General features: G+C 47.2%; 1 protein-coding gene across 4 annotated transcripts in view; it reads right to left on the bottom strand.

Moving 5' to 3' along the window:
- The window catches only part of LOC146855138 (solute carrier organic anion transporter family member 1A2-like), a 643199-nt gene that overhangs the window by 133491 nt on the left and 496214 nt on the right, over nt 1–13494 (bottom strand). For all 4 annotated transcript variants that reach the window (XM_085650570.1, XM_085650572.1, XM_085650571.1 and 1 more), the window contains one exon: nt 12886–13048. In XM_085650570.1, coding sequence (XP_085506696.1) covers nt 12886–13048 — 163 coding nt within the window. The remainder of the gene's footprint in view (nt 1–12885; nt 13049–13494) is intronic.

Here is a 13494-nt window from a genome sequence, read left to right as displayed (position 1 = left end):
CTGCAAGCTTCCCCGTCTCCACCTTTCAATTATTAATAAATGGGTGTATGGAGAACAGCGAGACCCGGCATGTCCGATGGACAGATGACTGATGGGTCTGGAGGGTATAGAGTGGCACTGTATGCAAAACTGCATCGACAACAGCTCACTGGACCCACAGCTCTCTCGGTTGCCATGTGGCACACTACCACCACAAAACTTGGTTGGGGTAATACATTGACACAAATGACACCCCTTTGGCATGGAGCAGCCCTGGGCAATTTAATTAATTATAGCAGATTCGATAAATGGGATGTCATTGATATCATCATCATCAAATCTTTATTTCGGTCACTAAGGACCATAAAAGATACATGGAAAAAAAATACAATATCAATTTGACAATGAAGCAAAGACAGTGATAAAATCATGAACCAATCTTAAAACATTTTAAAAGTATGTTGTTATCTAGACATAAAACGATTACGGATAAACCATGCTGCGGTTAGAAATTTAGCTACTGGACATACAGTGGGGGCAGACAGATCAGATTTTAAAACTCTAAATGCAGGACGATGCTCCCTGAAGCCTAAGTTCCTAAGAAGTGGGACAAGCCAATGTTTGCGTGGAGTGTTGTAAGCAGGACAGAAAAAAATCATATGTAAATCATCTTCTCGCATAAGAGGGCATACTTGGCAATTAGGGCTGGTCAGCGTTTTATGCCAGTGCTCCGTATGGGCCCTCAAAGGGAGTGTTCCATAACGCCACTGCAGATACAATTTCCGTGTTAGTGGTGGGCTAACTTCATCAAGGACCAATTCCAAATGGTAATGATCCTTGGTAGCAAGGAAGTGTCTGGACAACGAATCTTGACAGGGGGATTCGATTGCAGCCTGTAGCTTGTACTCGCGGTATGCCTCCGCCAACGATCTGCGAGAGATCCTGGGGCAAGCACTCCGCGGGTCGAGCCACAGCTCCGATTTCCCCATCCTTTCAAAAGTGTTCTTAATGTACTTAAACCAGAGTATTTGCAGCACCTTTGGAGGCGCAAAATTTCTTCTAATTCTGCTCTGTAGCTAGATAACTCTAAAGAACTCCATATTCTACGCCAGTAGGTCAGGGGCTTTAGTCCCAACTCTTCAGTGATTGGTCTTAGGCCGAGATCCAGTCTCAGGGGGAGCAGCGGGGTGCTTGATGGTAAAGCGGTCAATTGCCTGATAAATTTGTTCTCGGTTATCTGCAGCTTCTGACACGCTGCATGTCCTCATATCTCACCCCCATAAGTTACTGCACCTCTGGCCTGGGTTTTATAAATATGAAGAGGTGGGCCAAGTGGCTTGTAGGAGGACCTAGATATCATCCTAGATATGCCACCTGTAAGTTGGGTGAGTTTCAGATTTGCTCTAGTAATGTGAGTGTCCCAGGTCAGAGATTGGTTCAGGGTGACCCCTAGGTATTCAAATGTGGAAACCCGGTCTAGTCTTTCGTGTCCTATCGTGGGGTTTGGGCGGGTTGAAGAGGATGGGTTGAAGGTCATGAACTTGGTTTTGGTCACGTTCACTTCCAAACCACGAAGCTCGCAAAAATTCATGAATCCGTCCAAAATTCTCTGAAGGCCCATCGGGGATTTTGAAAGCAGGAGGGTATCATCCGCAAACATAATTGCGGGTACCCTCCTGCCATTCAAGACTGGGGCGTCAATATAGCTTAGCCCTGTCAGGAAGTCTATAACACCGTTCACAAAGAGGCAGAACAGGGTCGGTGCCAACACACAGCCCTGTCTGACCCCTGTGTCCACGGGAAAACCCTCTGAAAGAGCACCTCCCCTGCCACACCTCACTTTGGCATCGTTGCCCCGGTGAAGCCTCATCAACATGGATAGGATGTCACCCGGTACGTCTAGATCTTTAAGAACTGCCCATAGTTTTGCGCGGGGCACCAAGTCGAATGCTGCTCGCAGGTCGACAAAGACCGTATACAGCGTGCCTCCACCCATAGTCACGGTTTTCCAATATAAAATATTGAATCGGAAAATCTGGTCTATTGTGGAGACACCCTCTCTGAACCCAGCTTGATATGGGCTCAGTATGTCCTTCTCTGCAATCCATACTTGGAGACGGTTCAGTAGCAGTCTCCCAAACAGCTTTTGTGGGACATCTATTAAGCTTATTGGTATATCACAAGTTGGAGATCTGGTCAAGAAGGCTAAAATAGTGACATTTGCGGATCTACAAAACAAATATAAATTGTCCATAGGTGAAACATTCCGCTACTTGCAAATACAACATGCCTTACTGCAGGCAACCAGAAAGACAGCCGGGATCCCGGGGGCCACCCCACTTGAGGACAGACTACTTGCAGATCCCATGGAAAGCAAGGCTATTTCGCTTACTGACCGGAAATTAATTAACAACTCACCAGACCTGTTGAAACAGCTATATACACAATGGCAGAATGATGTGGGGGACTTGGAAGATGAGGAATGGCGTAATGCGCTGTCCTCCCCACATGAGGTGGCCATACCGTCAAGACTGCAGCTGGTCCAATTGAAAATGTTGCACTGCACATACATCACATCCACTAAATTGGTCAAGATGGGCCACAGTAGCTCCGCAGACTGTAAACGGAGAAGCGGGGAGACAGGCACGTTTTACCATATACTCTGGGAATCTCGCTTGATTCAGTCATTCTGACGGTGGTCAACAGGGTGGTCGGAGAGTTATGTGGGATTGCCTTAGAGCTATCCCCTAAGCTAAATCTGCTCAATGCTTGGAAAGCCACAGACTTCAATCAAATGGACCAAATATGGGCAGCCACTGGCTTTATGCTAGCAAAGCATAACATTGCCCATAGTTGGGGGGGTCCCTAAGCCACCAACTACAGTTGAATGGGAACGGGATGTTGACTGGTGCATGTTAGCTGAACGCGCAGTCTACACAAATAGAGGATGCCCGAAGAAGTGGGACAAGGTATGGGGTATATGAAATACATACAGAGGTAATATTTGCACCTCCCCATCGACCCGAGACCATGGGATGACAAGGTTAATCCAAAATATAAGTCCGAAGTGAGGGAAGGTGTGGGAAGGTCTTATAGGCAATGTCTTGTGCTGAATTGTACCATCTGTTCAAGATCAGTTGTGATACGTTAATTAAATTGTAATATGTCTTCTAATAAATGCCACTAAAAAGTAAAAATAAAGTAAAATGCACAGGTCTTGGGGAATTCCTAGGAACTACACAACAGCAGTGGTTAACCATGAGGTGGGAGCAGGAGGACCTCAGGGCGGTGGAGGGCGGTGGTGTGTGAAACAGATGACTTCAGTGCTTTTCACAAGGTGCAGGGGACCGTTGACATTCCAGGACAGAACTCATAGGGACGCCATACAAAAGGTAAAAGAGGTTGTGTGCAGTCACAATGTGGGAGAGGAGTTTTCCCCGGTGCAGCAGGCCAGAGTATGTGTCTGTGGTATATGTTAGGGAGCGGTGCCTCAGGACTCAGGCTATAGTATGCGCGGTATAGTATAAAGGTGTGTCTGAGTGCAAGTAAGAACAAACATTTATACAAACAAATCAAAACAATCAACAAAAGTAACATTGTACTGAAGCCCCACCCCCAACACCCTCCACACACCATACTTCCCCCCAAGAAGCATCTGTCACCCTGAAAATGAAAACAGAGGTAGAAAGAAAGCCAAAGAAATGGAAATGGAGTGGTGGACTACAACCGCAGTTAACAATGAAGGAGTCACAGAGCAGGGTTCTGAGAGAAATCAATGTCTGTTTGATATCCAGTGTGGAGCGCCAATGCTAACTCAAGGGGTCCTCTCAATCAAGGTGGTACTCAGCTACTTCAGAGGTCTGGAGGGAGTGCATTGGGGACGGAGTCTGAGCCCTTGCCTGGGGAGACTGTGTGGAGGATTTAGAATGGTTGTTGTGGTGTCCTTTTCTTGAGCGAGTACGATATGACAGTGGCTTGGGCACCATTGCAGCCTCAGATGACTCAGTAGTCCTGGTCACTCTTTTTGGGGTATCAGCAGGTTCACGAAGTGGGCTTTCCTTCGTGATCCACAACCAGGCAGAATCTGGGTTGTCAAAAAAGTGGGATATGTTGGTATAGAGTACTCAGAGGAAATAAAAGGTGGTATTGACGGCCAAGTGCCCTGAGTTTCTGCTTGACATCCTGGTAGGAACGGCATTGCTGCTGAACCACCCAAGTGTAGTCAAAATGAGACGAAGCTTTGGCATCCTCACAGAGGTGTTCCAGGCAAAAACAGGCCTCTAGAAAGAGTGTGTCTCTATCTCTGAAGTTAAAGATCCGAGCAATCGCCAGCCTTGGTGAAGCACCTGGACACAGCTTGGGAGTCAGTGTCCTTTGGGCTGGTTCCACTGCAAACAAGGGTCACAGCTGGTCTGTAGGCATCGAGGATTTGATTCAGGTTTCAAGGAAGTTGGCAACCTGTGATTATCCGGTCCGGTGCTGCACTGATCCATTTGAGTTTGGGAGGTCGCTGGACAGACAAGTTTGTCTTTACTCATGGTGCAGAGGTTGCATCACTGCACAGTGTGCTGCCGTTAGCGATTCAGTCCACTTGTCGCGACTTCTGTGGCAGCACAAACAGCCGATCTCTTTAGAGTAGAGTCCTCCTCTGGCCCAAGGGGATGAGCACAGTCAATGTGCTAGGGAGGCTCACAAGTGCAGCAGGGAGCAATGTAGGAGAGTCGTGCTGGGCCTCCACTAAGGTAATGCAAAAACAGCAGAGAGAGAGAGGCTGGGCTAAGCCACTGCCACCAGGCTCAGGTTAACTGAGCAAAGGACGAGGATGTAAGGCAACAGCAGGGTGTAGGGGAAGGTTCCTCAGGTTTCCACAGTCATAGGGGGGTCAATTGCAAAGAGAAACACCATTGGTTATGCAACATCAGGTCCTGGGAGGCAGCTAGCAAATCTCAAAACCCCGGAGCCACTAGTCGAGCACTACCACCCCATCTGTAGTGGGAAACAGAAGGGCTATGAAGCATTGGAGGGGATCAAGAGCTACACCTATGAGTCTCCACGATGAGGTGTTCCAGGGCTCAGCGTCCAGGCATTATCATCAGTATGCTCATACCTGTTCACAAGAGGTCTGACCAAAGTACGTGGGGGCACCAGTATCTTGACTCTCCAGACATCGCCTAAGCTGCCACCTCAGCTGCACATACAAGTCCCAGCAGCAAAAACAGTACAGACACATACGAGGCTGAGCCCAAATCTGGAGCAGTGGCAACTGTATGGTGTGGCTGGAGTGCCCCGCAGGGGCCAGGGCGGTGCTGTGCGCCTGCAGTGAGAGAGCCACAGCCTGGGACAGTCAAGTTTGCATTGCAGCGATGGGGCTCATGCTCGGTTGTATCTGGTGCAGGGGGAGGTTTACGTGAACCCAATGTCAGGCCCATGCCCCAAGCACGAGGGCTCGAGAGAGACCATAAGAGCAATGGAGGTCCAGAAGCCTGCAAGTCGTGGCACCCGGTGGGCACGAGTCCGCAAGAGTGTCATACATCCACATCCTACAGGAGCAGAGTGCACAGTCAAGGCCTTTGGATGAGTCGAGGCCTGGCTTGGGTGCCTCATAGAAGCCTCAATGAGAACTCCCGCACCCGGCTAGGCAGGTCCTCAGTGCGGGCAGTGCACCAGTAATCGGCCTCAAGGAAAGTCTGAGGGCTCTCTAGAGCAGAACCACACAACTCCATAGGAGGCCGGGCAGAACACAGGCCACAACCACAATGCATCATGCGTGAGCCCCTGGCCCAGGGCACAGGAGGGTACAGGCAGCCCCCGGGGGCCCACAGTGGCCAGATCCTCCCAGGGAACCACCCCTGTCTGATTCGGCCACAGGGTTCTGCACATACCTCCCTCTAGGGTCAAGATAAGACTTTCACAACCCACTGCATATGCAGGTCCTCGTCCAGGGCACGGGAGGGTGTGTAGGAGTAGGAAGCAGCACCCCAAAGGCGGCAGCACTCTGGATCACTCTAGGGTCTGCTCTGGCCTAATGGGTTCACAAAAGTGACACACATGACACACCTCGGGAGCCATCTGCCATGTTGGACATGTGACTGAGCTTCTGGCATCACCATGCAAATGGGACAATCACACCATGCCATCACCAAGCTGCATGGCAGATGAGTCGAGGGGCAGTGAGAGGTAAATTCGGACATAGGTGGGGTGTCCCAGTGGCATGAGATCTGATGACAGAGAGGTCAAAAGCACTATTAGAGTGCGACCAGCATCTTGACGCTCCTAGCCACACCTCTTGGATCTGTTAAACTTACCAAAGAAACTGACATCAGCTTGCTTGGGTACCACGTATATATGGCTCCACTCATCTCTTCCAGAGAGACTCTAGGTTGTAGGAGAGTCACATGGCATCATCTACCATTGCACAAGAGCACTGCTTTTTAAGTTTCTGGGTCCAGTTTAGCACTTTGGGATATTTCACAAGGGGAGTAATCACTAGGTGAGAAATCAAATGTTCCACAGAGTATCCACCAGAGAGAGCATTACATAAGTTAAGTAACTTGTTTGTAAACAGAGGGTGAACAAGACACTGTCCTAGTTGATCTTGTACCTTTATTGTCAAAGGGACAATAAAGGTATAAGTGTAAGTTTCTATCTTTGGACTTAGACTTTTTTCTTGAGTTCACATTTCCTCATCAGAGCCAGGCAGCAGGCTGTAGTCTAAAAGGGTGCAAGGTCATTGGATGCTGTTCGGCGTTGGAAACACTGAATCAGATTTTATGCTGTGGGGAAGAACGTAGCGGGAACTGTATCAAAGTCAGGCTTACCAGTGATGCCCCTTATGCAGATCATCTGGCAGGTTGGTCCCAGTCCAACAATGGTTCTCCAGGAATAAATTTAGCAAAACATTTACCAGGTTTCTAGGGTTAGGCAGGAGGAGTACACTCCAAGCCAAGTGTTCCAGCCCTCAGGAACATTAATCAGGGGTAGGACTGACTACAAATGAAGCCACCAGCGGGGTCTAGAGTAGGTTCAGATAAAAGTAGTCAGCTGTCCTTTTCCTGTGGGCTTCCTACAGCTTTTGTGTCCTTGTAGCATAACAGGAGGGCCTTGGAGTCTATTCCACAGGTCCAGTAGTGTTCTGAAGTGGGCTCCCAGGGGTGTCAAATTGATGCCTGGTCCTAGCCTGTGGATAGGGGTTACCCCAGGTCCATTCCTAACCAAAAGGGAAAAAGTTCCATGAGGTATACCTACCTGCTTTTGTAGCAATTCCTATGTGCCCTTCGTCAAATAATCCCACATTGCCTTTCTCTACCTAACATCAAAATGGCAGAACCTTTCTTCCTTTGATCAGAATTCCTGTGCTGACCCCAAACGTATAGACAGGAAAATGAGCAATCCCTCTCCTTTGTTTACATGAAACCAATTCTCGGGTCAGCATCTCTCCCACTGGAATTGGTGCCTAGCGGGCTACAAGGACAAACAAGCATTTGCAATGCAATAGGTCTCGCATTTACACGAGTCTAAGCAATTGGCATTGTAAATGACAATGCCTTTTATTTATGTTTTAAAAACCAAAACATAAATAAAAGGCATTGTCATTTACAATGTCAATAGCTCAAACATGCGTAAATGCGAGACCTTTTGCATTGCAAATGCTTGTCATTCTTGTGTTTGCAAACATCTGTCTTTCATATGAAATAGCTACATACCAAAGGTTGGAATGGTTTGTGGGACAGGTAGTGGTGTGACCATGCATTATATGGGATAAAATACACCCTGGTGTATATGAGAAGGATGCTGCAAGTCACTTCAGAGCTCTATAACATTTTAAAGGAACTTGTCCTTTGGCCTCGTTCCTCTTTATGGTTATGTAACTCCTCTGTGACTTGCAATATCCTTATGATGCAGGGCAGGGGGTACTGTATCCCTTATTTAACTACATGTTTAAAATGTAGCTTCAGTGATGTCAATTATTGTGATATCATCCGGGTTCAGGTCAAGTGACATCACTTCCTGGGGAAAATTCAGGGTCAAGATCCCATGATGTGATTTTGTTTGATGTCAATAAGGTCAAAGGGTGTATATTGTCACTTCCGCTACCCGTGGCATTTTGGTGAACTGACGTCCATGAGGCCAGTTCTGCTTTTAATTAAGTATATATGTGTTGGTTCAGGAGCAAGGTGGCCCAAAAAAGCAGACGAAAAGAGCGGCTCTCCCCTTGAGAAGTTCGCACTACCCTTTAAAGTCTCTTAGACAACTCTTCAAGGGTTACCCTTCAAGGGTTACCCTTGGTTGTTCATGGCACGTGCACGTTTAACAGCAGACAACATGTGATGTGAATCATAACTGAGTAATGCTGAGAATGGAGGTTGCAGGGTCGCAATGCTGTCTAACGTGGGTTACGTCATGTCAACGAAAACGTTTGAGAAACTTTACAAAACACATATCACTGCCTCTATTTTGGGCAGACACTTCCACCACAAAGCGGGATCGGCGTCTGTGGTGATCTGCGCGTGGCCTCTAGACAGAGGATTTAATCGCAGGGAGTGAAGGGGGGCAGGGGCGAGTCGACAACTCCCATCACAATTACCGTCTGTCCAATGTGCGTGTGCAGCCGCTGAACGTATGACGCACTTAAACTCATCAGCACTTCTTTCAATCAGCCTGTTAGAGGTGCGGGGTCCCGCATGCGTCGTCTGATGCAGAAGGCAATGAACCGCGGCTTTCCTGCACAAGAAAACACAGTGACACACTGTTTTATGGCAAAGGAGCTATTCAGGCTGTGGCGGGAATACGGGGCGCCTTAGAGGGCCATATCTATTAAAGTGTCACAGCAATGGAATACAATTACACATCTGCGGCGGGCGGCGGCTATTAATAGATATTTCTTAACCACAGATCCGCTTATAGGATGAGAACTCAGTCTTTTTTGCATGGAAAAAACAAGAAATTGTGTAAATTAGCGTGGGGTTTTTATCTACTTATGGCATTAAAACTGCGTCCAATTCTTCATGGTTCTACTTTAATCTGATGATCACATACCTACTAATTTACCAATGAATGCCACCGTGTGTGGGGGACTGCTTTAGGACTTCGCAGGAATGTGTGAGCCAATCAGGTGCCTGCCCGCAGCAAACTGTTAAGGTAGGTAGGTAGTCAAGACCTCCCCTCTGAGGTGTGTGACCCCCGACCCAGGAGCCAGGCTCACGTAAAGGCACTGAGCCTGGTTACAAAACATATTTTCCCTGACACTATTAGATGGCCTGGGTTGCAAATAGTGTACTGTCAAGTGCAAATGCTTTTCACCACTGTATTATGAAAGCACAATACAGGAGGTGTTAAAATGTTTGACAAGAACATACCTCCATATTTAGGCTGGTGGACTGCAGCCGAGATAAAACAAACAAGCATTGGCCGTGCAGCTGTAAAAGCGAAAGTCATCGCGATCGCTCTGAAAGCGAAAGTCATCGTGATCACGATGACGCGCTAAAGCACAGTTTTCAAAGTGCTGCTGAAGGTTGGAGGTTCGCGCGTGCACGATCGCGTGAACGCAAGCGCTAGGCCAGCCAGCAGCACTTTGAAAACTCACCTACAAAATGTCTCTCCGAGCCAGTGCATGCGCTGGGCTCAGCGAGACCTAAAAAGGGTGTTAGAAGCATCATACTATGATTGGCTACAATCACAGGCATGGTGGTCTACTGGGATGCTAACATATAAGCATTATTGGTCTGACCATGCCAATGATAATTTCAGATCTGGTTTAGTGTATGGTATACATTTGGTGGTTCTCTGACCTGATTTTCTCCTGTTGAAGAAGGTGTTATAGAACTAGAGGAAAAAGGGTGGTCACTGTTTTGCATCCCCCCTAACTATATGACAAACAACCATAAGCAAAAGTGACTAGTCTCAGAACAAAATGGTTCTGACACCATTTTTCCATCAAAGATTACTGAGTTAACTTTGTACTCATTCTTACACATTCAGTTTATGGTCTGCAGCATAGCTGGCGCAAACTTGTTCCACTAAAACATACTTTACATTTTTAGGTACATGTACATATATTTTCCTTCATTACTATGCCCTATATAAATAGTTTTTAACACTGTGCAAAGCCTTTGCACATAAACAGTTGATTTACCACAGTGACAGGTCTGGCTGGCAATTTTAGACTTAAAATCGTTCTCTCTAAATAGAGCACATGCAGACTAGCTCATCCATGGAGCAACAGCCTCAAACGTTGTAAAAATGTGGGGAACAGAGCCAAGGATAGACATGCTCTAACTAGTATCAATAATATCTTAAATGACATGTTCTGATTGAATGAGACAAGAAAAACAGCCCTAGCTCTCATACTGGAAACAACTGCAAAGAACTCTTCAATATCTTCAAAGAATTCTCCAACCCCCAGCCACCAACAACTACATCACTAGTTCACAAGACCTCCGCGACAACCTCTCTGATTTCTTTCACAATAAAATGCTAAAGATCTACAGCAACTTCAACCCCCCCAATGCAAGACGCAAGAACTCATCTACCGGCTGCCTACCACCACCAAATCAGACCACCAAATCACAAACTGGAAACCCCTCACCCCAGAAGACACAGCTAAAATTATGGGAACAATACACTCCTGGACCCCCACCGACCCTTGCACCCCACCATACCTACAGCCTAGGAAGAACTCTGTTCAGCTCCCACCTCACTACCATCATCAACACCTCCATCCAAAGTGGAACCTTCCTGGACAACTGGAAACACACAGAAATCACTGCCCTCCTGAAAAAACCCACGTCACACCCAACAGAGCTCAGCAAATACAGACCAATCTCACTCCTGCTCTTTCCATACAAAGTCGTGGAGAATGGTATCAATGAACAACTCTTCAACCATCCTAAACAACACCACCTACTAGACATCTAGCAGTCTGGATTCCCTAGCAACCACATCACTGAAACTCCTCTCATTGCAGGAACTGATGACATCCATTCATAAACAAAGGGGAAACCGCAACACTCATCCTATTCGACTTCCCTGCAGCCTTCAACACAATCTCCACAGCACCCTCATCGCAAGACTCCAGAACTCCAGAGTACATGGGCACACTGAGATGGCTGGCCTCTTTTCTCTCTGACAGGATCCAGTGAGTCAGGATTACACCCAACACTTATGAACTTAAGAACCTCATCTGCGTAGTCCTTCAAGGCTCATCACTGAGCCCTATCCTCTTCAAAGACTACATGTCACCACTCGCCCATGTTATCAATCAATCAATCACACATAATTTGTAAAGCGCACTACATACCCGTGTGGGTTTTAAGGCGCTGGGGGGGGGGGGGTGTTGCTGCTATTGGTCGAATAGCCAGGTCTTGAGTTGTCTCCTGAAGGTCAGCAGGTCTTCGGTTTGTCATAGGTAGAGGGGGAGGGTGTTCCAGGTCCTGGCGGCGCGATGGGATAAGGATCTGCCTCCGGAAGTAGTTCTCCGGATACGTGGGACCGTGGCCAGGCCGTGGTCAGCGGAGCGGAGTTTCCTGTTGGGTACGTAGAAGGAGAGTCGACTGTTGAGATAGGCTGGGCCGGTTTTGTGGAGTGCCTTGAGTGCGTGGATCAGGAACTTGAAGGAGATTCTTTTGTCGATGGGGACCCAGTGCATGTTCCTCAGGTGGGGGTGATGTGGTCGCGGCGTGGGACGTCGAGGATCAGGCGTGCAGAGGCGTTCTGCATTCTCTGTAGTCTGATGATGAGCTTGAACGAGGCTCCGGCGTAGAGGGCGTTCCCGTAGTCGAGTCTGCTGCTGACTAGGCCCTGGGTGACTGTTTTGCTCATGTTATAAGATCTCATGAGATCAATATTGTCTCCTATGCAGATGGCATCCAGTTCATCCTCTCCCTCACAGACAAACACCAGACACCTAGAACCAGCTTCACCCCCTACATGTCAAACATAGCAAACTGGATGAAAAAGAACTGACTAAAACTCAACACGGATAAAAGAGTACTGCTCTTAGGAAACAAGAGTTCTTCATGGGACTCCTCCTGGTGGCCAACAGACCTGGGGCCCATGCCCACCCCCATTGACCATGCCAAAAACCTCAGCATCATCTTGGACTACAGACTCATGATGGCCAAACAAGTAAACACTGCCACCTCCTCCTACTTCTTTACCCTATAAATGCTTTGTGAAGTTATCTAATGGCTCCCCACTGACACCAGATGCACGGTCACCCAGACCATCATCACCAGCAGACTAGATTACGGCAACACACTCTACACCAGCATCTTAAATCAACTCATACCAAAGACTCTGGACCACCCAGAACGCCGCCACCAGACTCATCCTCAACATCCCCCACAGCACACACCTCCCATCTCAGAGAGCTACACTGACTACCAATCCTGAAGCGATGTCAATTCAAACTGCTAACCCACTTAATAGAAAGCCCTACACAACATCGGATCTGCCTACTTGAACTACTGCCACATCTTCCACCAACTCACCAGGTAAACTGCACTCAGCCACGCACCACCTCGCCCAAATACCCCCCATCTGCAGGAGCAAATCAGCAGGACTCGCTTTCTCCTACATTATTGCCAAATACTGAAAAGAACTTCCACACCACATCATGACCTCCACATCCCTACACAAGCTCCCTCAAGAAGCTGAAGACCTGGCTATTCAACTAGAATCCCGATTGACATACTCTACTAAATTTTTGGCAATGCCGCGTTCTCTGCGGAACGTGAATTTACCCAAATTCTGCAAATTCCGCGAGCGGAACGGAATTTACCGCCCAGGCCTAGTGATAAGCACAGTATACATATCCTCATAACATAATATAACATTGATTGCATTTCAGATCAGAATTATTCATTAATATAAGAAAAAGAAATAAAGTAAAATGAATTAACACCTTACTAATTCATTTCCAGTAAGCGTGGAAGAGTCACATCCAGCAAGGCAAGCAGAAACATAGGTCAATCCATTGGCTCCACAAACAGGGTCCCACACATTTGTTGCGCAACTGCATTCAGCATTGCACTCCGACTGCAAATGGACCATATTTGATTCCTGTGGAATGCTAAAAACAATTGTTAATATTAATTGAATAGCAGATTTTGCAGCATGCAGTTAAAGTACTACACCAGGATTTTGATTTCACTACACAAATGTCAGACCGCTCACTTGCAGAACTACAGAGGGGTTGTTCATGCACAATTCAATGTGCTGAATATTTATGACAGCATATCTAACCATAAGGACATAAATAGGCCCAGGATGGTGAGGAGGTTATTTCACACAAGTCTGGAAATAACTGTCTCACATGAGGCCACTTTGATTAGTGTCCCTTTTTAAAGGTAAATTATTCCTTCCAATTAATAAATATATTTTCTTTCATTGGGGTAAAATTGCAGAAGGTTCTTCTTGCTTTTTATTTTTAAAAGGGAAAATGCCCTTCTGCATGTTTTGCATCCTGATAGTGGGTGAGGTGAATGTCTATAAAGGCCTGATTACGAGTTTGGCAGA

Source organism: Triturus cristatus, chromosome 4_1, assembly GCF_964204655.1.
Source record: "Triturus cristatus chromosome 4_1, aTriCri1.1, whole genome shotgun sequence".
NCBI classification, from domain to species: Eukaryota; Metazoa; Chordata; class Amphibia; order Caudata; family Salamandridae; genus Triturus; species Triturus cristatus.
The sequence above is the reverse complement of the archived record's forward strand: the minus strand, read 5'-3'. Positions and strand labels throughout refer to the sequence as shown.